At 46.8% G+C, this 27,958-nt stretch overlaps 1 protein-coding gene across 1 annotated transcript in view; it reads right to left on the bottom strand.

Annotated features, from left to right (window-relative positions):
* The window catches only part of LOC111977852 (KH domain-containing RNA-binding protein QKI-like), a 107,681-nt gene that overhangs the window by 5,130 nt on the left and 74,593 nt on the right, over positions 1–27,958 (bottom strand). The window contains 3 exon segments of the mRNA XM_024007591.2: positions 515–589; positions 3,591–3,878; positions 4,602–4,689. Coding sequence (XP_023863359.1) covers positions 515–589; positions 3,591–3,878; positions 4,602–4,689 — 451 coding nt within the window.

Below are 27,958 nucleotides of genomic sequence, written 5' to 3'. Positions count from 1 at the left end.
TATAATTTATCAATTAAAACGTTACATTATCCACGTAAGAAGCTGAAGACTTAAGTGCATTTGAAATAAAATTGCAACCCTCTCGTTGAACGGAGGGGGAAACTAAAACACAGGTAATTTGATCTTCTTTTTTGTTGTTGTTGAAGGGGTATAGTCCATTATTTGTCATCGACATCATGTCAGATGCATAAAGTCATCGAAATAATAGAGTCGAGTAGCTTGTGTGTAAGTTTGTGTCTCTACCTAGATAGCAAAAGCATCATTAGGCTACTGTGTTGTGGTCACGAGTTCTCAGAATCACCTTGTACAGCCCTCCACGTATGACCTCTGAGAACAAATGTATTCCAAATAAATGTTTCTCAGAGGCCAAGACTAGGAAGGGTGTGCAGTATGTTGCGTCACATCACAAACCGGAACGACTAGCTGAACAATTTGTACACGTTGCAAAACAGATCAGGACCAACAGTGAGCAGGCATTGACAATAAAACCCAAATGCATAAGAGCTAAACTAACCTCTGTCTGCGGTCACTATCCTTTGGTAAGGATGGACCCGCAGCTCGTGCCTTCGAACCTTAGTAGTCACTGCACCTGCTCGGATTGCAACAACATGACCAAAACAAGGATTAGGTCATTTCCTCCTTCGCCGTTTCCATCAAGTCAATTCGTCATATCATCAAGGTTTATACGACCAAACACATGTAACACAATTAGGAAAAATCTTTAGAAATACATGTTAAGGCACAAATTATACTCATATACTTCATCGTAACAAGGAGAAATCTTGGACATAGTAGCATTCGTGACTATGGAGTAACCTTGACTGTAAGGATCCATTGTTTTCTTGAGTCCTTGTTACAAATTTGCAGAAATTAGGCATTTAGTGCACACACCCACACACCACAACCACACACACACACACACCACACACACACACACACACCACACACACACACACCACACACACACCACACACACACACACACACCACCCACAACACACACACACACACACACACACACACCACACACACACACACACACACACACACACACACACACACACACACACACACAGAGGGGAGCTTTACTAGTCACATAATCTCAGGTTGAGCATCAGGAAGTGCATCTTTCAGTTATTCGTTTAAATATAATACTGATCACTCACTCTCTGGTTAAAGCCCAGAGATGAAAGCTTTTAGGCACATTTGCAGTAGTAAAAAAAATGAACATCTCTTATAAAATAAAAAAATAAAAAGAACAGGTAGAAAAAAGGCAATGAATAAGTGATTAGTAAAGCGTGACAGTATTGTATAGATTTTCAATCCCAGACATAGCAGTCAGTGGAACAGTCGCATACCGTAGGTCTGCGAAAATATACATATATGAATGTGTGTACAGAGCACGATACACACTCACACATAATGCATGGCGTTAAGGCCTGTGCCTCTTTGGGGAGGTTTGGCCGGTGTAAACATCAGTAGTGAGGGAGCCTTGTCTGTCTGTCTGTCTGTCTGTCTGTCTGCCTGCTTGCCGCCGTGCCAGTCTGTCTGCCTACCTGTTCTGTCTTCTGCCTGCCTGTCTGGTCTCTGTCTGCTGCTGTCTGTCTGTCTGTCTGTCTGTCTGTCTGTCTGTCTGTCTGTCTGTCTGTCTGTCTGTCTGTCTGTCTGTCTGTCTGTCTGCCTGTCTGACTGCTATATGCCCGGCTCTTGGTTCATTACACTCAAAGGCAGCTGTGAAACAAAAGCGCATGTGTGTCAACACTCAGATCAGATGAGGGGCTCAGTAAGGATCCGAGAAACTCTTTTAGCCTTTCGTGGGGAAAGCCATACCTATAGAATACAGGAAGGGAACAAGGAATTAGTGCCAGGAGTTCCTGTCTGTCCTTTGAGAAGGACAGCAACACACACCAGGCCCCTATTCCCGAAGCCATTTTAGGACACTCCGTTTGAGTCGATGCAAAAATGCGTTATACAAAAGGGCTATGTTGTTCACTCACTGACTGTCATTTGGCGTGGCTACACTTGTGCTGAAAGTCTCATTCTGTGAATATTTTTCATAAGAGTGAAGTTAAGACTGTCAGTGTCGGGACAGAATGTCCTCAAATCCCTTTGTGAATAAAGCCTGTCATGCCTAGATGATTTAACTGCAGGTGCCCCATCGCCAACACACACCATCTCCCCCATTGGCTCCGCAACCCCTCTCTGTCGACCCCCTCTGACCCCTCACCGTCCTCATGTTACCCCTCAGGACGCCCCCAAGCCACACCCAGAGAGAGGGGGGCGCCCCCAAGGGGGGTCTGCAGCAAGGTGGAGCTCAGTTCTCCCTCACCATCATACACAAATATATCATCATCATCATCATCATCGGGACAGGAAATCAAAAAGGGTTGATCAGTAACACACACGTCACTTTGAACAGACATTAAAAGAGGAAGGGCCGAGAATTCCCCTTGTGGCTTGTAGGTTGCTCAGAGAGGGCCAATCCTCAACCAGTCCAGCGTGTGGTGGCGGGGAGGGAGGAGAGAGATGAGGAGGCGGGTGTGTGTTGTTTGAGGGGATGGAGGGAAAGAGGGAGGGAAGTGGCGTTTCTTTAAAAGGGAGGCCGGTTGGAGGGCTCTCCTCGCTGCACAGTGATGGGAAAGTGACAGGTCTGAAACCCCAGGTAGAGGGGCAGCTCTTCGGCCTTTGAGGACGCTGTATAGGTCACACAAGAGAGAGAGACAGGGTGAAATCTTCACTGGGCTCCGCCGCTCCTCGACCCCCCCCCCCCTCACAGTAACACCCCCACCCCGCCTCACTCACTCACTCACTCACTCACTCACTCACTCACTCACTCACTCACTCACCAAACCCCCCCCTGAATCCCCTCTCCCTTCACCCAGACACACAGTTGGAGGCTTGGTCCAGTGGAACTCTGTTAGGTGGAACTCTTGGTTAGGCGGAACTCTGGCTGCTAATGGCTGACAGGGCACACCCTGGCTGTCTAGAATGTGCTCAACCCAATTGGACAAGCTGCTGTTGACATTTTGGTGCGTTGGTAACAGTTCAGATTTACAATGTGCCTTTGGGTACAGTCTGTCTTAATGGAGTCAAGTCGCGTTTGTAATATGATATTTTCTAAAGGGGCTTTTTTCAAAGCCATAGGGCTGCGTGTGTATGCAGGGACTGGGAGAGAGGAGGGTAAGGACCCTTTTCCGAATGAAACCGCTCCCTCTTATAAATCACAGAGCCAGTCGAGCACTTAACTTCCAGTTCATTTATGCACACATTTCTTAAAGGGCTTTTTAGAGGAGAGAATTGTCTCATGATAGTGAAAAGAAAGATGCAATAAAGAGCTGGAATGTTTTTTCTTTCTGTTGCTGACCCCTCTCTTTCAGTGGTATCTCCTGGGAGGCTGGGGTGGGCGAGAGAAGAGGGAGTGTGGTATTATTCTGAGGGGGGGGGGGGGTCGTCACAAAAGTGGGAATGGGGGGGGGGGGGCGGGGCCGTATTTAGGAGGAGTGGCGCAGGATCAGCGTGGGGGCGGGATTCCACTGGCCATGGGGTGGTGGTGTTGGTGGGGCTGGGCATCGCAGGGGCACGCATGCTTACCTAACACCCCGCTGGAGTCGATGGGGTACTCCAGGATGGAGGTGGCAGGGGCCAGCGTGTAGGGGTAATCGTACGGCGACGCGTATATGAGGCCCGACTCGGGACCCTGGGTCATGACGCCCGGGTGGGGCGAGCCGTTGGGCATGCAGGTCTGGATCTGTCGGATCAGGGGCATTAGGGTGGGGCCGGCCGGGGTGGACGTGCGCAGGGCGTTCTGGGACATGGCGGCGGGGCCGGCGATGATGCGGGGCGCCTGGGCGTTCGCTGCAAGAGAGAAGGCAAGGGCAGCTGGAGTGAGCGGGAAACACGGGGGGAGAAGGTGGAGGAGGAGGAAGAGGGAGGGGTGTGTGGAGAGACCAGAGGGGGAGGAGAGGTGGAGAGAAGTGGAAGAAAAAGGAGGATACAAAAACACAAGTTAGCATCTATCACACATATCATAGGACACACTCAAAGAATATCAGATAAGTCAGGAACCGGAGAAAAAGCTACATAAACAAACTGTTCGACAGACTGGCCTTAGCTTCCACTACACAACATTTAGCACAATATAAGAGAGGTCTTTAAGGATTGCCTCCATTCATCTCTAGCACTGAGCTCGATTCTGGCACAACAGTGCTGGCTGGGATCTGTTCGGCACAAACACCATGCGATTGGAATGAGGCACGCATCTCCCTCAGCGACACAAAATGGACGCCCTGTCAGAGCCAGACCTCTCTTCCTCCTTCAAAAGAACTCGACCGAGTGCCACCCAATAGGACAGCAGGGAAACTAAAGTAACTAAAGAAACAACGAGAAATGCACTGAGGGGAAACGTTGAATGTGGCAAGCCAAAAGCACACTCTGTTCAATTCAGCCACTGTGCATGGCACCGCACAACGCTCCTGGGCTTGTCGTGAGCGAAAAGGAGCAGTTTGAATTACACTGCTCCCGGACACACAAAGGGCTGTTCTACTGTGTCAGTCAGTGCCTGCCCCCCCCCTAGAGAGAGGGGCGCGGTGATGTCATCCTTACGTGACTTGATGTTGGCGTCTCGGTAGGTGCCGTTGAGGATGGCCAGCTCCATCAGCTGCATCTTCTTCAGGCTGTCCTCTCCCTCCGCCTGGAGCACAGAGACACAGGAACAGTCACACAGAGACACAGGAACAGTCACACAGAGACACAGGAATACAGAGACACAGGAACTGTCACACATAGACACAGGAACAGTCACACAGAGAGCAGAATATGTTGAATGGCGACTCACGTCTGCACATAAGACTTGGAGCACAGACACACTGTATGATTGTCTCACATCAGTACACAGACACTCAGCTCTCTCACACACACGCACACACACGCGCACACACACGCACACAGACAGAATCCAAATCAACAAAGCAACCGAACGGCATCCGATCCTGCCAGACACCGAAAGACACACACACAAACGTTCCTACCAATTATCAGCAATTATTTACTGAAGCGATTTGGTTGGCAGTTTGAAAAGATCCAGCAGGAGCCCAGATCTAGATTCAGTAGCAGCAGGGTATCCAATCTGCCACAGCATCTTTGATATTTACATCAGCCCTTAATCGCCTCATCTGCCAGAGTAACGAATGGGAGGAGAAACACTTTGTTCATCAGTCAAACTTTTTCACATCACTGGGATGATTCATCTCCACGCCTAGAGCAACAATACGTTTGGAAAACGTAACGCAATGAGACAGAACTTGATCACAACTTTGATTTTGGGGAAATGCGGTGAAGATGAGAAGATGAGGGGGCGGGGAAAAGGCATTGACCTGACATGGTACATTCTCAAGCCCCATACTGTGTGTGTCTGTGTGTGTGTGTTCGCGTCGTCTACAGAATCACAGTAAACGTACTTTTAGAAAACACTCTGAGCCAAGCCTTCGGGAGCCAAAAACAAAACGCTCAAAGGGCTCCTGTATCTACTGTAAACATCAATACTTTTTAATAAGTGAAGACTGCAGTGATTAATAGCCTATGAAGAGAAGGCACTGCAGGAATAAATCACTCTGACTCTGTATTGAGTCAACGGAGTCTACTGTAGTTCCAGAGGAGGCTGGTATATAAGATCTGGGATGGAATGAATGGAACGGTATCAAACACATCAAACATATGGAAAAACCCCGTTTGACTCCTTTCCATTCATCCCATTCCAGCCGTTACAATGAGCCCGTCCTCCTATAGACCCGCCCCACCAGCCTCCTTTGTCTAGTTCTGTCCTTGAGTGGTACCGTTATGTTCAATTCTCTTTGAGCAGCAGCGTAGCATCGATATAATGTGTGTGTGTGTGTTTTTGGGAGTGTTTAAGGACAATACAGTGTCATCCTCTGCACATTCCTCTCCGATTATACGGTAGGGAGGTGTGGAAGCTTTTCGATCTTGGACAATGGACACCAATGGATGACTCTTGGTATGTTTGGTTTCTAGTCTGCCTTCAGCTTGTAGTTGCTGGCCTGGGCCAGTGAGTGGTGCTGTGTTGTCACTCATATCAGTGAGTCCAGTAGGGCTCTCTTAACACCTCCACTGTTACAGTCTGTATACTGCTGTCAGGGATGCACGTGTGAGAGTCTGTTGACCGTGATTGCTTGGCCCTCTACTTTAGCTGTCAGTGTCAATGGCAGTAGTCCACGAGTCATGTTCTCACATTAACCTATGTGTGTCTCTTCTTAAATCTCCCAGCTAGGAATATCACAGGAGGTTGCTGTCACCTTAATTTGGGGAGAACGGGCTCGTGGTAATGACTGGGGCGGAATCTGTGGAATGGTTTCAAACACATCAAACACATGGTAGCTTTCGCTCTTCTCTACCTCCCCCTCTGCTGTGACAGTGTTGCCGTGGGCCCTTCCCGCTCCCACAGCTAAACGCTGCCAAGCGCAGACACAAAAAGGGCCACTCTCTGTCTCTCTCTGCACAACTCACACAGTAGCACAATTCAGCAGCCGGCCACAGACACTGGAGCGTGTGTTTTTCAGTGTGTGTGTGTGTGTGTGTGTGTGTGTGTGTGTGTGTGTGTGTGTGTGTGTGTTTGTGTCTTAAACAAATGTATTGTGTGCGCGAGTGCGAGTACCCATTTGTGTTTACATGGGTTCTATTTCCAGGTGGCGCTAAGGAGGCGCAAGTGTCAAACGCACGTTAGTATGCAATTTCGTCATTGTGAAAACTGGCGCACTGGCTTACGCCAGGTTCTGCAATTGACCTGTCCAACATCAGCAGGCTCGCGCTGAGTTGGGAGAGGTGGCAATATTTTATGGGGGGTCTTTTAAAAACAAGCACAAAAGTGACAATTTCATGCAGCGCTAATGGGAAGTTCTATAAGACCCATCCAAAGCAGGTGTCATCAGTAACACAGTTGGTAATGGAATGGATTTTGGGTGCAGAAGAGGAGCTTATGCAGCCATGACGCATAGTGCCCATGGAAGGAGAGATGTGCCTTTTGTACCAGTAAATCTCGTATTTAGAACCCCCCCCATTTCGTTTAATTTGATTAAAACCGAAGCATAGTCAACCCTCCCCTTAGTCTTGTTTATCCTGGCCATTGTCCAAGTAGCCTATGAATATAGGTTTTTTTAAATAGTCTACTGAGAGTGACTTGAAATATTGGAGGTTTTCTTGCCCTCATGCTTTTTCATTATTCACAATTCACATACCTGCCTACTTCATTTCTCTTGTTCAAGTAGGCTATCCATCCCCATTTTCAAAGAGCGCCCCTCGTCGGATTACCAAAGACTCGCTCCTCTAAACTATTCAGTCCTCTAATAATTCCATATCAACTGCACATTTTCTGGAGAATGTGCCTCGCACAAAGGCAACGATACAATTGACAGGAGCCTAGTATTTTGTGTAGACGTGCGAATGTTATGCGTAAAGACATTTAGGCCCGAATGTGCACGTAGTGCCATGGAACGAGAGAAGTGATTTGTGATATCATGCTTCTGACCCCGTCCTATTTCGAAATGTTGTTGTTGTTTAAAAAAAAACAAAAAAAAACAGATTGTTTGTTTTTCGTTTCATTTGATTAAAAACCAAGCCTCCCCTCCACTCAATGTTTTCTTTTGTTTTTGTCCTGCCCAATGCATTTCTCAAATAGGGTTTGGCTCGTGAGACTGCTTTGAAACAAATATGAATCACCAAAGCTTTATTAAAAGATCAAGTTTGAGAGCAGCAACACAGTGAGCGGACATCCCCTTTTTATGATTATTGTTGCCAGCTCCAGTTATTATTTTGGATGCGTGTAAAAGCCACCATAATCCACCTTAATAGTATATACCTACAGGGAGCAAATATGGTGCCTGTAACTGTATTACGACAAAGCCTATTTAAAACAAGTTGTTTCATTTTGATTCAAATTATTCACTCTCTTTTTAAGTCTTATCAATAGTGAATTGAATCTTGTTTATTGACAATGTTTGGCATGTCCTTGGCTCAGACATGGCAGACATTATGCAATATACAGTAGGCCTAGCCCCTATATCAGTGTGAATACTATGTTTAACAATACAGTGCCATTCAGAAAGTATTCGGACCCCTTGACTTCTTCCACATTTTGTTACGTCACAGCCTTATTCTGAAATGGATTAAATAAATACAATTCCTCAACAATCTACACACAATACCCCATAATTACAAAGCAATAAAAAGGTTTTTAGAAATTTTTGCAAATGTATTAAATATAAAAACATAAATACCTATTTTACATAACTATTCAGACCCTTTGCTATGAGACTCGAAATTGATCTCAGGTTCATCCTGTTTCCAATAATCATCCTTGAGATCCTTTTTTCAACTTGATTGGAGTCCACCTGTGGTAAATTCAATTCATTAGACATGATTTGGAAAGGCACACACCTGTATATATTAGGTCCCATAGTTGACAGTGCATGTCAGGGCAAAAACCAAGCCATGAGGTCGAAGGAATTGTCCGTAGAGCTCTGAGATAGGATTTCATCGAGGCACAGATCTGGGGAAGGGTACCAAAAAATGTCTGCAGCATTGAAGGTCTCCAAGAACACAGTAACCTCCATCATTCTTAAATGGAACCACCAAGACTCTTCCTAGAGCTGGCTGCCTGGCCAAACTGAGCAATCGGGGGAGAAGGACCTTGGTCAGGGACGTGACCAAGAACCCGATGGTCACTCTGACAGAGCTCTAGAGTTCCTCTGTGGAGATTGGAGAACCTTCAAGAAGGACAACCATCTCTGCAGCACTCCACCAATTAGGCCTTTATTGTAGAGTGGCCATACGGAAGCCACTCCTCAGTAAAAGGCACATGATAGCTAGCTTGGAGTTTCCCAAAAGGCACCTAAAGAATCTCAGACCATGAGAAACAAGATTCTCTGGTCTGATGAAACCAAAACGTAACTCTTTGGTCTGAATGACAATCGTCACGTCTGGAGGAAACCTGGCACCATCCCTACGGTGAAGCATGGTGGTGGTAGCATTGTTTGGGGATGTCTTTCAGCAGCAGGGACTGGAAGACTAGTCAGGATAGAGGCAAAGATGAACGGAGCAAAGTACAGCGAGATGAAAACCTGCTGCAGAGTGCTTAGGACCTCAGACTGGGGTGAAGGTTCACCTTCCAACAGGACAACAACCCTAAGCACACAGCTAAGACAATGCTGTAGTGGCTTCGGGACAAGTCTCTGAATGTCCTTGAGTGGCCCAGCCAGAGCCCGTACTTGAACCTGATCGAACATCTCTGGAGAGACCTGAAAATAGCTGTGCAGCAATGCTCTGCATCCAACCTGACAGAGCTTGAGAGGATCTGTAGAGAATAATGGGAGAAACTCCCCAAATACAGGTGTGACAAGCCTGTGCTTCAACAAATACTGAGTAAAGGGTCTGAATACTTATGTAAATGTGATATTTCAGCTTTTTATTTATAATACATTTGTACAAATTAAAATAAACTGTTTTCGCTTTGTCATTATGGGATATTGTATTTACATTAATGAGGGGAAAACTATTTATACATTTTAGAATGAGGCTGTAACGCAACGAAATGTGGAAAAAGTCAAGTGGCCTGAATACTTTCTGAGTGCACTGTATTTCCATATTGAAGCCATACAATTAGGCTTCTTACAATGTTGACTGCAAACATGTTCAACATATTTAGCAAAGATGGGCTAGGCCTACATATATTTTGTTATTTTGTTTCTGTAGGCTATTTAACAAACTAACATTCAAATTGGAGTTGATGACAACGCAATACATACAATAGCGTAAATAAACAACTTGAAGCAACCAAACATTTTGCTATGGAGCATATTCTGATTGGCCAGTGAGGGGTCAAGCCTTGACACACCCACAACTTGTTTATTCATCAAAACCCAGCCCTTTCACGCCACCGCCAGCCACTGTGCCCATAATTCCGGTTGTGAAATTCTACAAAAATATTTCTGACACACCATTGCGTTAGGTTTGCTAAAATAGAACCCAATGTATGTGTGTTTTTGTGTGTGTTTAGATGTGTGCTTTTACAGTTCACACTTGCTTAGTTTCTGGTAACTTGCAGCAAACATCAATAAGGTCGATTTCAGCCAAATCCAATTGCTCCAGACGATAAACCCTTTTAATCTGCTTCTTGGTTTTTCATTATTCCTTCCTATCTGTCCCTATCGGCACCTGCAGCGAGCCTACAGTTTGGAGTGCTATGTATTACAGAATTTGACGGGAGTTTAGAACCCATGAATTCAGCGGCAGTTAATCCATGACCATGCTAACATGCCTAGCCGTGCAACAGCGTGCTCCTAGCTGTTAACTCTTAACCCCTTTCAACAGATCCCTCACGTCTTTGATTTTCCCTCTTTAGTTAAGACCGATTTATGCTAAATGCAGATGCCATTTCCATTAGACTTGGTCCTCGTCGGCTGTTTGGAGTGGTGAATGCATGTTCAAATGTGATCCAGTCTACATTGGGGAAAAGCATGTGGGAAAAAGGAAATAGATGATGCAGAGAAGATTCAATCATCATGCCTTGTTCTGATGTTCAAGAGAGATACAACTCTCGCTTGTCATGCATCACTGAACCTTAATTCCTGGTTTAGTGGAGGGAACATTGCAAATGGTGTACTGTGTGTGCTTCACGGTCAAAGCTCCCCAAACGACTAACTCTATCTCCATATCTACTGAACAGAACACAATGACAAGATGAAAAACCCAACAGAAAAGATGTCATTTCACATCCATTGAGATATTAGTAGAGCAAATGTCAATGCAGACAGACCGCTATCTCTCTCTCTCTGTGTGTGTGTGTCACGGTAAATACAATCTTGTCATCCTGTACCCAATCAGAATGACTCATTAAATGTAATCGGGGAAGTGAGTGAAGAGAATGAACGCTCTCAGATTTGCAGGTTTGATTTTCCTTTGTCTACGTGTCGGCCATTTATTGCCCTCCCACTGCTGTGAGTGTTGAGCTGTTGATGTGATGAGCAGAAGACCTGTGTCTGTCTGTCTGTCTGTCTGTCTGTSTSTSTSTGTCTGTCTGTCTGTCTGTCTGTCTGTCTGTCTGTCTGTCTGTCTGTCTGTCTGTCTGTCTGTCTGTCTGTCTGTCTGTCTGTCTGTCTGTCCATGTGTGCGTGTCCAGTGGCACAGCCCGCTTTGGGAGCCTTCTCAGGTCACGCCGTGTGGAAATGTTTTTTATGTCAGTTTGCATAAAGAGGAATTATTCCGCTGCTATTCAGGCTGGGGTCACTATGACCTTTGGAGCACAATGACTGCCAGCCTACCCCATTTCCATCACAGCCTGTCAGACTGAAGCTCTCTCTCTCTCTCTCTCTCTCTCTCTCTCTCATCTCTTTCTTTCTCTTACACTCTTTCTTTTTGCTTTGTCTATCTCTGTCTCTGATCTCTGTCTCTAACTTTGGACTTAAATATGATCAGGAAACACCTATCGCTTTCTCATATTTTACAGAACAAATTCCAATAAACATTTACGGTCGAAATTCTCATTCAATTGCGGCTCTTGTCCTCTGTATATTTCTGGTAAATGACATGAAACAAATGCAAAGTAGAGTGACGACGGTAATAAAACCGATTAACACAGTGGTAAAAGTGAGTCTGGAGTGACCATTACAACATTACAGCAGGTTTTACAATGTAACTCCCCCTCTCAAGGGCAAGGGCGAGGGCCTGCGCCTGTCAACTCAGACAGCCCCTCCAATTGGCTGTTTAGGAGGAGGACGGGCAGGGTCGCGCTCTAATTGGCTGGAGTGGGACACGGAGAAGGACAGGGGTGGATGTGGAAAACAGACGCCTCTCTCTCTCTCTCTCCCCCCCTCTCTTTCTCTCCAGGAACTCATCCCACTCCCACCGAGTACAGCTGCCATCTCTGAACATCGCCCCCTCTACTCCCCCTCTCTTCCCTCCTCGGTCCTGGCAGCCAGCCACGGCGTCGCCTCATCCACTCATGCCTTTCCTGTCTCTCCACAACCACGCGGACGCTGACCAGTTTCCCAACAACCAGTTTCTCCCCCAAACTTTCAATCCAGCTACGACCCATCTCTACTTGCACCAGAGCCACTTGCACCGGAGCCAAGAGAGGGGAAAGAACTACAGCTAATGAGATCAGCCATTTGAGAGGCTCTGACGAGGGAAAGTTTGGCCCGGGGAGTTTAGTTAACTGCAAGCCAGAGCTTTTCCTTCCAAAGACACAGTCCCCATTAATTACAGTGCAGCTGTAGACAGGCAGGAGTGCAGAGCTGAACATCACACAGCACTACGCCCCGCCCTTTCCTTTCAGCTGAGACAGAGGCAGGACACAGAGATGCTGCTGATCAGTACAGAGAAAACATTCTGTGGAAAAGCCTCGTTTCCTGTTCGTTTTAGCGCGCGTGCCGCACACCACACACACACACACACCACACACACACACCACACACACACACACACACACACACACACACACACACACACACACACACACACACACACACAGAGAGATAGATAAAGACTCATGTAAGCCTCAGCATTACAGCTTCATCAGGGTAATTGGCTCTTAATCCAATATATATGTTAATTAGAGTTGTAGCACCCCTTTTAATTGGCCTAGCTGGCTAATTAGACGAACACTCGTTAAAATGCACAGCGCAAACACCGTCCATGTTTACCCACCAACGAGACCAGAGGCCATGGTAGCAAAGGCTATATTTACCCTATTCAGCATGTGTAGGATCTTTGACTTCAGATCCTACACATGCTGACGCATCAGAGAGAATAGGGGGCCTTCAAGAGTCAACAAGTTGTTACACAACTTAGTGCAACTCAATGTCCAAACACCAATAAGAGGTTTGATTATGTAAGGCTCAAACAGCATACCCTGGCCGTCTCTCCTTTGTCTCCGGGCTCGCACAATGAGGAGAGATGAGGAGGGTACAATGAGACCACGGGGTTATTCTGAGAACAGTCCAGGGCTGGGTGGGGAAAAAGTGTTTCCTGGTTGGGAAATAGGTGTGTGTGTGTGTGTGTCTGTGTATGTGCGTGCCTTTAAATTACACATTTTGTTTCATCTACCACAACAACCCTGGAGTATTGGCAATGGCATGTGTTTGCATATGTACATGCACCTGCGTAGTGTGTACTCACTGATGAGTACTAGCTAAGTATATTTGTCCAACTGTGTGTGTGTCTATGTGTACTGTGTATGGTAACTAGCCACCGTGTGCTTTCTCACGCACACATTCTCAAAACTGGGTGAGAATTCAAAGTCATGGTAGGTCACGGGAAGTAAACGGGAGGGGGGGGGGGAACTTAAGGAAGCCTTCAGCATCTCGCCTGATAATCTTTGAGAGTTCCCTGCGCTGCTCCAGGCGCATGGAGCTTTCATGTTAATTGGCTTTGGCAAAAGAGAGAGGGAGGGAGGGAGCGGAGTAGTGGTGTCCCCAGTGCATGAGGTTACTGTGTGTGATCTCTGCAATGTTAATAGGCTGCTCTGATAGAATGCTTAGACATGACTGCATCACGGCCAGACACTTGTCCCGGAGAAAGAATGTAGGACGGGCTAGTGTTGTGACTCTAACACGATTTGATCAAGGTTAATACCGTATTAGCAGAATCGGTCAATATCAGTACATCAGTTGTATAATGCACATCGTTAGCAGGTTACATGTGTGACTACATGTGAAGGTTGAATTGAACTAAGGGTAATATAGCGAAGACTGTATGATTGAGGCTTTTTGCATGAGTTGCTGTTAGTGACGCACCGATATGACATTTTTGGCCGATACCAATATCCAATATTTTCCTTTCCCCAAAAAAACTGATACCGATAACCGATTTTTAAATGTTAGCGCCTTTTAAACATTGTAGTACAGTTGAACAGTTAACACACACACACATGGACGCAGCGGTCTAAGGCACTGCATCTCAGTGCAAGAGGCGTTACTACAGTCCCTGGTTCGAATCCAGGCTGTATGACATCTGGACGTGATTGGGAGTCCCATAGGGCGGCGCACAATTGGCCCAGGATCGTCCGGGTTTGGCCGGAGAAGGCCGTCATTGTAAATAAGAATTTGTTCTTAACTGACTTTCCTAGTTAAATAAAGATTACACACCACACTGACCAAAAAGTTATTTTGTTGGCATTTACATATGTCCCCATTACAAGTAAAACATAATCAAAACCTATTTCTTTCACTTACTTGCTGTGCTGTTTCGTTGTTCATTTGTTCAGTCGTTTCATTCTCAACCAGGATTTGATCATACATGTCAAGCAGTGAAGTTTCAGCTCTGTCTGTCCGTGGCCTCTCTTCCTCGGTGCGTCACTGTCACTGTGTTCATTTCCATCTTTTCCAGCTGCGTATGTAACATCTCACGTAAACCCTGTTTCTGCATCCTTGAACCTAGCATCGCGCATGGTGGCGACAGAGTAAAGAAGCTCAGAGGGAATGCCACCGAATCGCTTGTTCACGGCCTCGAGTACTTTTGCAAGTGTTAACCCCACGGTCTGTGTCACCAGTTTTGTTGAGCAGGCGTTTCAATGCCGTGACAGAGGGTGTCACGTCTGCTGCGGACGCAGTTGATGAGCTTATCTCTTAAGGTCGTTGTTTGAATGGCGCTAGCTAGTGTGTTCATGTTTCCGAGTTTCAAACATGTTCTCAAATGCCATTGAAATGGCAGCAGCGGTATGAGAACCAGCACATTCTTAAGCATGCAATACGGCTTTCCTCAGTACAAAATCCTCGTCGACCCGCTGTGCTGTCAGACTCGGCATGCTCATGGGGCTGACGTCGCTGGTCCAAATGTCAGTCGTGAAGCTAATAGCAGTGACGCCCATAACAAATAGCTCAGAGATGTGCGTTTCAACAATAATGTGTCACTCCGGTAGGGCAACATCTGAAAAATAGCACCTATTTGGTAGTGTGTACCGGGGCTCGTGGTGTCATTACGTCATCTACCTACGTTATATAGGTGTGCAGGTCAGCTATGACATCGGTTTTCCACATCAGCGTTAAACTAGACATCGGGCAGACGCCGATGTTGGCATTTTTAGCTATTATCGGCCGATTCCGATATGCTCACCGATATATCGTGCATCACTAGTTGCTGTATAAACACAAGCCTGAAATATGATACAGTTCAATGGATAGTAGCTCTATCTAACACGTGTGTAGTGATCCATATTACTATTAGTGCAATTACAGTGATAAGGTTGGTTATTACGGTAATGTTGTTATTAAGGTTAGTTATCCTTATAGGACAGTATTAATGTGGCCCCTTTCCATCCCACAAGTCTGAAAGAATAACCCTGGTGCTATAGGTCACTGAAATGGGACCGCTAGCCTTCCTACTTCTCCTTGTCCCTAAGGTGAGAAGGATTTATACACAAATCCAGTAATGGGAGGGGTGTTATGACTTGAACTACATGATTTGGGTGACGAGCAAAGAGCAGTGACACAAACGGAGAGAGTGATCTCCATTCCTGGGCACATTAGGAATGGATGGTGCATGAAACCTTTCCGAGGTTTCATTTAGTTATGCCTGCAAGCCACACAGCTGGAATCTGCACACAGACACAGACACAGACACCACACACACACCACACACACACACACAACACACACACACACACACACACACACACACACACACACACACACACACACACACACACACACACACACACACACACACACACACACACACACACACACACACGACAACACACGCACGCACACACACGCGCGCGCACACGCCACCACGCACACACGCACACACGCACCCCTACGCACACACGCACACAGTGGGTTACTCCACCATGCAGGGCACTTCTTCCTACCAGAATACAGATCAAACCAGAGGGGAGCATAAACTCATTAAATATACAGCTTTGAAAAGGATGGACATTTCACAAACGCAAGCAGTCTCCCTTTAAACTAGTTGAGTGTTTGGAGTGGCAGAGACGGGCGGGCTCGCTCTCTCTACAGTGGCTTGTTTTCCCACCATTGGCACAAACTGGGGTTTACATGCCAGTTAAACAGCGGGCAGTGAGGGCATCACCCTGCGCGGTGCCCCAGCGCCCTTATCTCCCTTTAGAAGACACTACTCAGCTTTCACGACACACTCAAAGACCGCCACAGCGATGTCACTTCCTCCCGATCTGTCTGCCTGTTTCTCTGTGCCCGTACCTCAGAGATACATATGGCGGGGAAAAGAGTCTCTCTCCACATCTCAACGTTCTCTAATCTTCCAAAAGAGGCCAACTTACAGGCCCGCTGCCTGTCTTCCTTTATGAAAATAGATTTGAGGATTTCTTTCGTGTAAAAATGTATGTCCTTGTCCATTATTCATCTTACAGGCTGTATTCTAATTGGTGGTCTGGCGGTGGATTGGAATTGCTATCCGCTCTCAAAAAAGGGTCTATCTCCATCATTGTCACAGCCAAACAATCTGGATTGTAATAGTGAAGAAGCGTATTGATGTAGAGATTTTTGTGAGATACTCTGGTGGAAATACCTCTTGTGGAGGTGATATTTCACTGCATGTAGCTACAGTATGTTATGCATTCAGAGGGATACACGGATCATGATAAACGTTCATTGAGTGTGTCTCAGTGTAACGCCCTGGCCATAGAGAGGCTTTTATTCTCTATTTGGTTAGGCCAGGGTGTGACTAGGGTGGGCATTCTAGTTTCTTTATTTCTATGTTTTCTGTTTCTATGTTTTTGCCGGGTATGGTTCTCAATCAGGGACAGCTGTCTATCGTTGTCTCTGATTGGGAATCATACTTAGGCAGCCTGTTTTGCCACCTTAGTTGTGGGTAGTTGTCAGTGTTAGTGGCCTGTATAGCCCTAGTCAGCTTCAGGTTAGTTTTTGTTGTTTCTTGTTTCTGTTGGCGACATTCATAATAAAAATAAATGTACGCTTACCACGCTGCACCTTGGTCCGGTCATTTCCACCTGACGACGATTGTGACAGAACTACCCACCACAAACGGACCAAGCAGCGTGGTAAGGATGACTGGACAAGGAGGACATCCTGAATGGGAAAGGATCCTGGACGTGGGAGGAGATCCTGGCGGGAAAGGATGGCCTGCCGTGGGAGCAGGTGGAAGCAGTGAGGAAGGCGAGAGGCAGCGAGTAAAAGGCCTAGGATTACACAGGGTCACGGCTGGCACGAAAGACCGGGAGGCCACTCCAAAAATGTTTTTTTGGGGGGGGGGGGACACGAGGAGATTGGTGAGTCAGTTGGAGACCTGAGCCAACTCCTCGTGCTTACCGTAGGGAGCGTGGTACTGGTCAGCACCATGTTATGCGGTGGAGCGCACGGTGTCTCCAGTGCGCGTTCACAGCCCGGTGCGCTACATTCCACTCCCGCATCAGCGGTCTAGAGTAGGCATCCAGCCAGGACGGATGGTACCGACTCAGCACATCTGGCCGCCAGTGCGTCTCTACGCCCAGGATATCCTGCGCCGGCTCTGCGCACTGTGTCTCCGGTGCGTCTGCACAGCCCAGTGCGTCCTGTGCCAGCGCCCGCCTTGCCGGGCCAAGGTAACCATCCAGCCAGAACGGGTTTGTAGGCTCTACGCTCGAGACCTCCAGTGCGCCTCACGGCCCAGTGTATCCGGTGCCTGCTTCAAGACCAGGCTCCTGTATGTCTCCCCAGCCTGGTAAGCCCTGTGGCAGCTCCACGCACTAGGCTGTCCATACGTCTTCTCACTCCAGTGATGATCCATGGCACGAAGCCTCCAGTGTGATCCATGGCACGAAGCCTCCAGTGATGATCCATGGCACGAAGCTCCAGTGATGATCCATGGCAAGAACTCCAGTGATGATCCATGGCAAGAAGCCTCCAGTGATTATCCATGGCACGGAGCCTCCAGCATTATCCGCGGTCCGAAGGCTCCAGCAACGGTCTCCAGTCCGAAGCCTCCAGCAACGGTCTCCAGTCCGGAGCCTCCAGCGAGGGTCTCCAGTCCGGAGCCTCCAGCGACGGTCTCCAGTCCGGGGCATGCAACGAGGGTCCCCAGTCCGAGGCCTGCAGCGAGGGTCCCAGTCCAGAGGCGCCACCAAAGTGGGGGAGACAGAGGTGGAGCGGGATCTGCATCCCGCACCGGAGCCGCCATCGAAGTAGATGCCACCCGGACCCTCACCTATAGAGTCAGGTTTTGCGGCCGGAGTCCGCACCTTTGGGGGGGTACTGTCACACCCTGGCCATAGAGAGGCTTTTATTCTCTTTTTGGTTAGGCCAGGGTGTGACTAGGGTGGCTTTCTAGTTTCTTTATTTCTATGTTTTCTGTTTCTATGTTTTGGCCGGGTATGGTTCTCAATCAGGGACAGCTGTCTATCGTTGTCTCTGATTGGGAATCATACTTAGGCAGCCTGTTTTGCCACCTTAGTTGTGGGTAGTCTGTGTTAGTGGCCTGTATAGCCCTAGTCAGCTTCAGGTTAGTTTTTGTTGTTTCTTGTTTCTGTTGGCGACATTCATAATAAAAAGAAATGTACGCTCACAACGCTGCACCTTGGTCCGGTTATTTCCACCCTGACGACGATCGTGACACCCAGAGACCTTGGGTTCGGCATGAGAGCTTTTAGGCTACAGTGAAAGGCTTCTGTGCATAGGGTCAATGTTGAAGTGTTTAGCTCATAATGATCAAGCCCTTGGAAAAATAGTCTTCCAAATGACTTAACATGTCAATTGGATAGATCTCTAACAAAAACGCACGGAAGTCAAATAATTCATTCTTACTTGATTTGCAAAACATTTCTGAAGCCACTGCAGGGTGCTGTACGATCTGTTCCATTTCAGTCTTCAATAAACACCGCTGCCATCCTTTCTCACACACAAAGACATCGGTGCCTTTTTTTAACAAAGGTCTGTAATAGCATTGAAGTCAAGTGTGCCATTACACAGTAACAGCCCTGCATGTGGGAAATGAGATGCTTTCGTGACAGAAGCAGGCCTTTATTTCAGAGGTGACATTTCATTTCACGCATGCCTCAGGGTGGCAGGCAGGCAGGCAGGCAGGCAGGCAGGCAGGCAGCTATCTGGTGAAATGCTACATCTAAGAGAAACAGCACTGCAGAGCTAGATTCATTTTTCGGTCTGTCCGTCTACTCTCAAAACACCGGGCAGGTTTCCATTGACCCAGGTTGATTCCACAAGAGTAATGTCGCAATAAAATATATTCTGACATGTGTAATGGAAGCGGCAGATACAGGAGACATTTTCTAAAGATCGACAAAAAATTGTATCGGTTCGACAGGGCTGGATTCTTCTTTATTGCAAGACACGATGATGAAAACGGTGTTTTTCAAATAAATGATGTATGTGGGGCATGTGATGTAACTATAAAGCTCCGCTCCACATTTCATTCTAAACGCTTACTGCTTGCAAAATCCAAATGTTCAACTATAAAATGATGTTTCTTTGCAGGACAAGGATTGTCCTGACTTTCAAGAATGCCTGAGTTGCTTCTAATTTGCTTTTCTGGTTTCACCGTCCAATAGGGGCGGCAGGTAGCCTAGTGGTTAGAGCGTTGGGCCAGTAACCGAAAGGTTGCTAGATCGAATCCCCGAGCCGACAAGGTAAAAATCGGTCATTCTGCCCCTGAACAAGGCAGTTAACCCACTGTTCCTAGTCATTATCAATAAGAATTTGTTCTTAACTGACTTGCATAGTTAATATATATCTAAAGGGGTGTAAGTTTTACCGTGGCGATACATAGAATTGAGAATGAGAATTCATAGAATATGTCAAATATTATTAGTATTAGTTAGGCATTCTATCCATGCTGGCTTTCGCGGGCTACCTCAGACATGAAACAGATTGGTGGGACGGCATACAGGCTGTCGCCAATTTATAATGAATGAATGTGCAATTTGCCTAAATGGTCAGTGGACACTGTCGGTTTTTGCGGAACAAATATATATATATATAACAAATATATAACAAATATATATCTTCCAGGTGTGACGTCATCACGTCCAGCTGTTTCTATCGACACAAGATCGCTAAATGGAAACGCACACCCTAGTAGGCAACTGTCGGATCTATTTTCTAAGTGAACTTTCTAAATGTCAACAACGACAAAAAAGGATCCCTCACTACCAGAGGGGAGGAGACGGAGGAGGAAAAGGAGGGGGAGAAATACGCAATCGGGTGAGGATGGAGACGGACAGCTTGTTTCCCAGAGCTTGGGGGGTCCTTGCCGTCTGAAAACGGGCAGTCCGTGAGGAATTCAAGCCTCTCTATTTACAGTCACATGGCTCGGGCTCTTTTGAAGGCCCGGGACGAGGGCCACTCAACAGGTTGCCACGGAGATGCATTTTCTACCCCCTTTCACCAGAGTCCTTGATTTTTCGGCCTGATCCTCAATGTAAAGGAGGGGAGGAGAGAGGGAGGGAGAGAGAGAGAGAGGGAGAGAGAGAGAGAGGGAGCTGCTGGGTGCGTTCCCAAACATGGCTGTTTACCCAGGACAGGGTGGGTTTTCCACTGTATTGATTCAGCGAGACATACTCAACTCTCCAAAATGATTTAACAGAGAGGGAAAGAGAGGGGGACAGAATGTGCGCCTTTGTTTCCCAGAGAGAATGAGAATGAACGTGAATGAAAGGAAAAGTGAGTGAGTGAGTGACAGCGAGAGAGAGAGAAAACGAGAGAATGTCAGTCTGTGAGAGAAAAAGGGAATGAGAGTGAATGGAAATGAAAGTGAGTGAGTGAGTGAATATGCGTGTGTGTGTGACAGATGAGAGAGAGAAAGACACGGAGAGACAGCGAGAGAGATGAGAGAGATGAACTCTGTCTATTTAGGAGCCCAAAGTAAAGCAGGGAAGGGAAGGGGAGAGGAGAGCCCCACAGAGAGCATTATCCAGCCCCACAGGAGAAGAAAGCCCAGCTCAGGATTTCTACACTCCAGTTGTAAACAAAGGCTCTTTTGATGGTCTTTCTGCCTCAAAGACCTGGATGACTACTCAATCATGTGACCAGAGAAGAGGTCCCTGCTGTTCACACATACAAGCACCAGAGCCACACACACACGCAAACACACTCACACACACACGCAAACACATCTTTCGACTGCAGATCAATCACATGCATAAACATACTGTACACCTACATGCGTGAATGAAGGCATACACAAACGCACACAGACACGCGCACCACCCAACCACCCACAACCTACCCCCACCCCAAACGCACACAGCAACCAAGTCTCAGGTACATCTGAACTCTATTCAGCAGGGCTGGCCCACTCTCCTGGGTCCTGGGCTGGCCCGCCCTCCTGGGTCCTGGGCTGGCCCGCTCTCCTGGGTCCTGGGCTGGCCCGCCCTCCTGGGTCCTGGGCTGGCCCGCTCTCCGTGGTCGTGGGCCGGGGCTCTGCCACTCTCAAACCGTGAGCAGCAGAAAAACATGTCATGCAAGAGAGGGTCTATTGTGCTGCAGAGGGAAACAGATGGGAACTCCCACAAACCAGTGGGCTTTGTTCAGTCATTCTGCACCGCTCTCTCTTCACACATTACTATAACAAGAAGCAAAAATACCTCTGCTTCCCTCTGCTTCCTTTGCCTCTTTCACCGAACACATGGCTGATTCTCCCCTGCCTGGCTTGTACATTCAATTGATTTGAATCAAGTTCCCAACCCCCTAAGGATGTGCGGGAATTGCAGATGCATATCCAGCACCTTTAAAGTATCTGTTAGTGAGAGTGTATTTAATCCTGTCTACAATTGTTCAGCTGTCTGCTGACTAACCCCATGGGAATGAACATGCTGGGAAATTCCTTCCGCTGGAACTTGCAGATGCAAGCTCAAATTCACAATGCCAGGCCTTGGAATGTGTGTGTGCGGGCGCACGATTACCAGTTTTATGAACAGCAGTGGTGTATGTGAGTTTCAAAACGGTGGACAGAAGTGAGAGTGAGAAACGGAGAGCGAGTGAACAAAGGGAAAGACGTGGGGGGAAGAGAAAGGCGACAAAACAAGAAATTGGTCCCGAAGCGCTCAGTGTTTCCCTCGAGACAAAAAAAGTGTTAATAAAAACTGTCCAGTGTAGATTACAGGTATTCCTCCCGGCTAGGAGCTAAGAGGTGACATGACTGACAGGCTGGGCTGGCAGCAGAGGGTCTGAGTCCCACGACATAGTGTGTGTGTTTGCTCAAACACTATACTTCACAGCTGGTCACAAGCCTATGGGGAGCGGGCACGCAACACGCACACACACACACACACACACACACACACACACACACACACACACACACACACACACACACACACACACACCACACACACACACACACACACACAACACACACCACACACCCACCCCACCACCCCAAGACACACACCATTTGAATTCCACTTTATCTTTGGGCCCTGACAATTAGAGCCTGCCTCTATCTGTCAGAGTGGTAGGGGCCAGGAGCCATTGCGGGGCCCCGCTGATAGACAGGACTTTAATTAAAGCTGGTCCCCTCAGCACCCGACAGTTTAGGCTCTGAATATGCTGTGCTCCTGCTGCTACTACTGGGGATGCACAGGGAGAGACAGGCAGCAGAGAGAGCCTCCACTCCTATCTGTGACAGCATTATCCAGTCCCTCCAGGATTTAGCAATTCCACAAAAACCTTTTTTTTTTGCGTGCAAAATCAACAATTGCCTGCATATTATACGAGGGCTTGCAAGTTTGACCAATCCCTGCACTATTACCGCATACAACAATCAAATCACTGCAATATTACTGGATAAAAAACTGTCTGACCACCGCACTACAAAAAGAGGGCTCGCAATTTGAACCAATCAACGTACTTCAAAAAATTGCAATCCTGCAGGGACTGATTACAGCAGGTGGCAGAAGATGGCAGAGTTTGCTGTTGCCATGAGTGCTTTTAATACCTATGATGTCGACTTTTTTCTTATCTGGCGCACACACACACACAGCCTAGTGCTGAAGTTGCACTTCCTCCCATTTACTGTCCGGGGAATTGAGCACGCGAGTCTTTGTGATTCGCTGGTTTAAGGGAGGCGGTTTAAGGTTAAATGCATGAAAGTGACGGGGATGATTCACGTGGTTACGGTCAGTGTAGAAGGTTAATGCAACCAATGGACAGATAGAGGGGTCTGACAGGCTGGAGGACACAGTCCAAAGACACGATGTCCCTACACATCATATGTACCACTGAAGGCACTTTCTGAGTATATGGTGCGTTTAGATCGGAGCTTTCTCTCTCCAGAGAATTGGAGTCAAAGACTTTTGAGGAATATCTTAATTGCAACAATATGTTGCAGATGAGTAAGTCAGAACGTTGAGCATACGCACACACACTCACACACACGATTATGTCTCCCTCATTTTGCATGGCTCCGTGGCAAACTGCAGAGGGAGTGGTACTGGCATAATCACACAGTGGACTGGTCTTACTCATGCTACAATGCTAGTGCTGATAATTACCCTTACCACCGGTGCTAGTCACTGAATGCTGCAAGCACACACGGACTACTACTGATAATGATGATGATGATGATGATGATGATGTTCTCACCATAGAGATGTTCTATTATGGCTCTCAGCAGGTGATGTGATTTCAAGCTATTTGGAGGGGAAAAGGAAATGGTAGAGGGGAGAGAGGGGAGAGAGGGGCTGAGGGAAGAGGAGACGGGGAAAAGAGGGGAGAGGGGCTGAGGAGGATAGGAGACGCGGAAGGGGAGAGGGGGCTGAGGAGAGGAGACGGGAAGGGGAGAGCACGCGGCTGAGGGAAAGAGGAGACGGGGAAGGGGGGAGAGGGGCTGAGTGGAAAGAGGAGACGGGGAAAGGGGGGAGAGGGGCTGAGGGAAGAGGAGATGGGGAAGGGAGACAGGGGCTGAGGGAAAGGAGACGGGGAAGTGGAGCGAGGGGCTGAGGAAGAGGAGACGGGGAAGGGGAGAGAGGGCTGAGGGAAGAGGAGATGGGGAAGGGGAGGGGCTGAGGGGAAGTAGGAAATGGGGAACGTGGAGAGGGGGGCTGGAGGAGAGAGGACCGGGGACAGGGGCTGAGCGAGAGGAGATGGGGAAGGGAGAGAGGGGCTGAGGGAAGAGGAGACGGGGAAGGGGAGAGAGGGGCTGAGGGAAGAGGAGACAGGGAAGGGGAGAGAGGGGCTGAGGGAGAGGAGGAGAAGGGAAGGGGGAGAGGGGCTGGAGGCGAGAAGGAGACAGGGAAGGGGAGAGAGGGGCTGAGGGAAGAGGAGACGGAAGGGGGGAGAGGGGCTGAGGGAAGAGGAGATGGGGAAGGGGGGTTAGGGGCTTGAGGAGAGCGGAGAGGAGAGGGTAGAGGAGAAAGTGGAGGGTAGAGATACCATCAGGCGGGTGGGGTGGGCTTCGGAGCCGTGGGGGCAACAGAGACCGTGGTTTTACTGTGGTTTTACCTTTAGGATGCTGGTATCTCTACTCTGATAGCCAGAACACTAATGTCTGTTGTGGTGGAAGCCTGGGGCCAGATGGAGATGACATTTCTATTGGAGGTGGCCAGAGGGCTGCCAGGATCTATGTTTTAGTCCGGACGTTGAAGTTGAAGCTCGTTTACTGCACTTCTATACAATTTAAAAACTCTAAAACGCTATGTTTGGAGAAAAAAAACATCCCACACTGGCTTTGAAGTGTTATAATATCTGATATCTTGCCCTTTTAACACACAAACACAAGCACGCGGGCATAAGCACCCAAGCACACACGCACATATCCACGCAAACACACACTTACGCACACACACACGCAAACAAGCCTAAGCGAGATTTTGTCACTGGCAAATCATTTTTGGACGGGCGGGCAAACCACTTGATGGCGGAGAGAAAAACGTCACCTTTTCAAGTTAATTTCCCACAATTCTACACATGTTACTATGACATCTGAGTGAGGGTGACTAACAAAAAAAAATCAGTGGAGGACCCCTGGAGGTCAGGGCCCCTGTATTCCCGGTCGGTAATTCAGCCATGATTACTACACGTTTAGATAGTAGGCTAGACTAACTAGACTAATTTACCAATCTAAAAAATGTTAGCTGACAAGGCCTGATTGAGCGACTGTCAGTGAGTGACATATAACAAGAGGGAAACTGCTGATGCACTGCCAAGTCTCGTAAATTGCAACTTGTGTATTCTACTATTCTAATTCTCAACAGTAAATTGAGATCCCGAATAACCTGCATACACACAGTACCAGTCAAAAGTTTGGACACACCTACTCATTCCAGGGTTTTTCTTTATGTGTACAATTTTCTACATTGTAGAATAATAGTGAAGACAACTATGAAATAACACATATGGAATCATGCAGTAAGAAAAAAAGTGTAAAAAAAAAATATCAACATATATTTTATATTTGAGATTCTGTATTTGAGATTCTCTAAATAGCCACCCTTTGCCTTGATGACAGCTTTGCAAACTCTTGGCATTCTCTCAACCAGCTTCATGAGGTAGTCACCTGGAATGAATTTCAATAACAGGTGTACCTTCTCAAAAGTTAATTTGTAAGCAAAGAGAAACGACAGTTCATCATTACTTTAAAACATGAGGGTCAGTCAATACGGAACATTTCATGAACTTTGAAAGTTTCTTCAAGAGCAGTTGCAAAAACCATCAAGCACTATGATGAAACTGGCTCTCATGAAGACCGCCACAGGAATGGAAGACCCAAAGTTACCTCTGCTGCAGAGGATAAGTTCATTTGAGTTACCAGCCTCAGAAATTGCAGCCCAAATAAATGCTTCACAGAGTTTAAGTAACAGACACATCTCAACATCAACTGTTCAGAGGAGACTGCGTGAATCATGCCTGCATGGTCGAATTGATGCAAAGAAACCACTACTAAAGGACACCAATAAGAAGAAGAGACCTGCTTGGGCCAAGAAACACGAGCAATGGACATTAGACCGGTGAAAATCTGTCCTTTGGTCTGATGAGTTCAAATTGGAGATGTTTGGTTCCAACCGGGTGTGGGGGTGCTTTGCTGGTGACACGGTCTGTGATTTATTTAGAATTCAAGGCACACTTAACCAGCATGGCTACCACAGCATTCTGCAGCGATACTCCATCCCATCTGGTTTGGGCTTGGGACTATCATTTGTTTTTCAACAGGACAATGACCCAACAAACCTCCAGACTGTGTAAGGGCTATTTGACCAAGAAGGAGAGTGATGGAGTGCTGCATCAGATGACCTGGCCTTCACAATCCCCCGACCTCAACCCAATTGAGATGGTTTGGGATGAGTTGGACCGCAGAGTGAAGGAAAAGCAGCCAACAAGTGCTCTGCATATGTGGGAACTCCTTCAAGACTGTTGGAAAAGTATTCCAGGTGAAGCTGGTTGAGAGAATAGCAAGAGTGTGCAAAGCTGTCATCAAGGCAAAGGGTGGCTATTTGAAGAATCTCAAATATAAAATATATTTTGATTTGTTTCACACTTTTTTGGTTACTACATGATTTCATATGTGTTATTTCATAGTTTTGATGTCTGCACTATTATTCTACAATGTAGAAAATAGTACAAATAAAGAAAAACCGGTGAATGAGTAGGCGTTCTAAAACTTTTGACCGGTAGTGTATATATTTTTTAAATTACAGATGTACGGATCTCGGTGTCCTCATATGTAGCTATGTCCTTGGCAGTTGTCATGACAGCCCAGTAAGATGGAGTCGTAGCTTTATTTCTGCAGTACCAAGGCAAAGCAGCAGATATGCCACATCACTTCACAGTCTTTAAAAACAGCCATTTTCAACAAACTAGACTAGACAATAAAAATCGAAGTAATGAAAAAGTTAAAATAATACTTTTCATTGTCGTCGTCCCCCTCCCTTTTTGAACACTGCTGCTGCTCGCTGTTTATTATCTATGCATAGTCACTTCACCTCCACCTATATGTACAAATTACCTCAACTAACCTGTACCCCCGCACACTGACTCGGTACCGGTACCCCCTGTATATAGCCATGCTATTGTTATTTTATTGTGTTACTTTTTATTATTACTTTTTATTTTAGTCTACTTGGTAAATATTTTCTTAACTCTTCTTGAACTGCACTGTTGGTTAACGGCTTGTAAGTAAGCATTTCACGGTAAAGTCTACACTTGTTGTATTCGTGGCACGTGACAAATACAGTTCGATTTGATTTGATTTTGAAGAAAAAAAATGAAATACATCAAGCAAACTTCTTATCCTTTTCAGTGCAACGCCTATAACAGTGCTTGAAAGGTTTCTGTACTTGAGGGGAAAAAATCCCAAATGTTGTGGTTTGAAAACTTTCAAACACAAACTTCAAAAAACTCTAAATCACACTCTCACTCTCTGGCGTGTGATGATGATCACGTCACGTCATCTCCTAATCTGTCCCTCATTTGCAGTGAGTGATTAATTTCCTCCAAATCAGCCCTGCTTCAAACTACAGTTGAAGTCGGAAGTTTACATACACCTCAGCCAAATACATTGAAACTCAGTTTTTCACAATTCCTGACATTTAATCCTAGTAGAAATGCCCTGTCTTAGGTCAGTCAGGATCACCACTTTATTTTAAGAATGTGAAATGTCAGAATAATAGTAGAGAGAATTAATTATTTCAGCTTTTATTTATTTCATCACATTCCCAGTGGGTCAGAAGTTTACATACACTATATTAGTATTTGGTAGCATTGCCTTTAAATTGTTTAACTTGAGTCAAACGTTTCAGGTAGCCTTCCACAAGCTTCCCACAATAAGTTGGGTGAATTTTGGCCATTTCCTCCTGACAGAGCTGGTGTAACTGAGTCAGGTTTGTAGGCCTCCTTGCTCGCACACGCTTTTTCAGTTCTGTCCACAAATTTTCTATAGGATTGAGGTCAGGGCTTTGTGATGGCCACTCCAATACCTTGACTTTGTTGTCCTTAAGCCATTTTAACACAACTTTGGAAGCATTTCGAAAG

Source organism: Salvelinus sp. IW2-2015, linkage group LG18 (genome assembly GCF_002910315.2).
Source record: "Salvelinus sp. IW2-2015 linkage group LG18, ASM291031v2, whole genome shotgun sequence".
In the NCBI taxonomy this organism is placed as follows: domain Eukaryota; kingdom Metazoa; phylum Chordata; class Actinopteri; order Salmoniformes; family Salmonidae; genus Salvelinus; species Salvelinus sp. IW2-2015.
The sequence above is the reverse complement of the archived record's forward strand: the minus strand, read 5'-3'. Positions and strand labels throughout refer to the sequence as shown.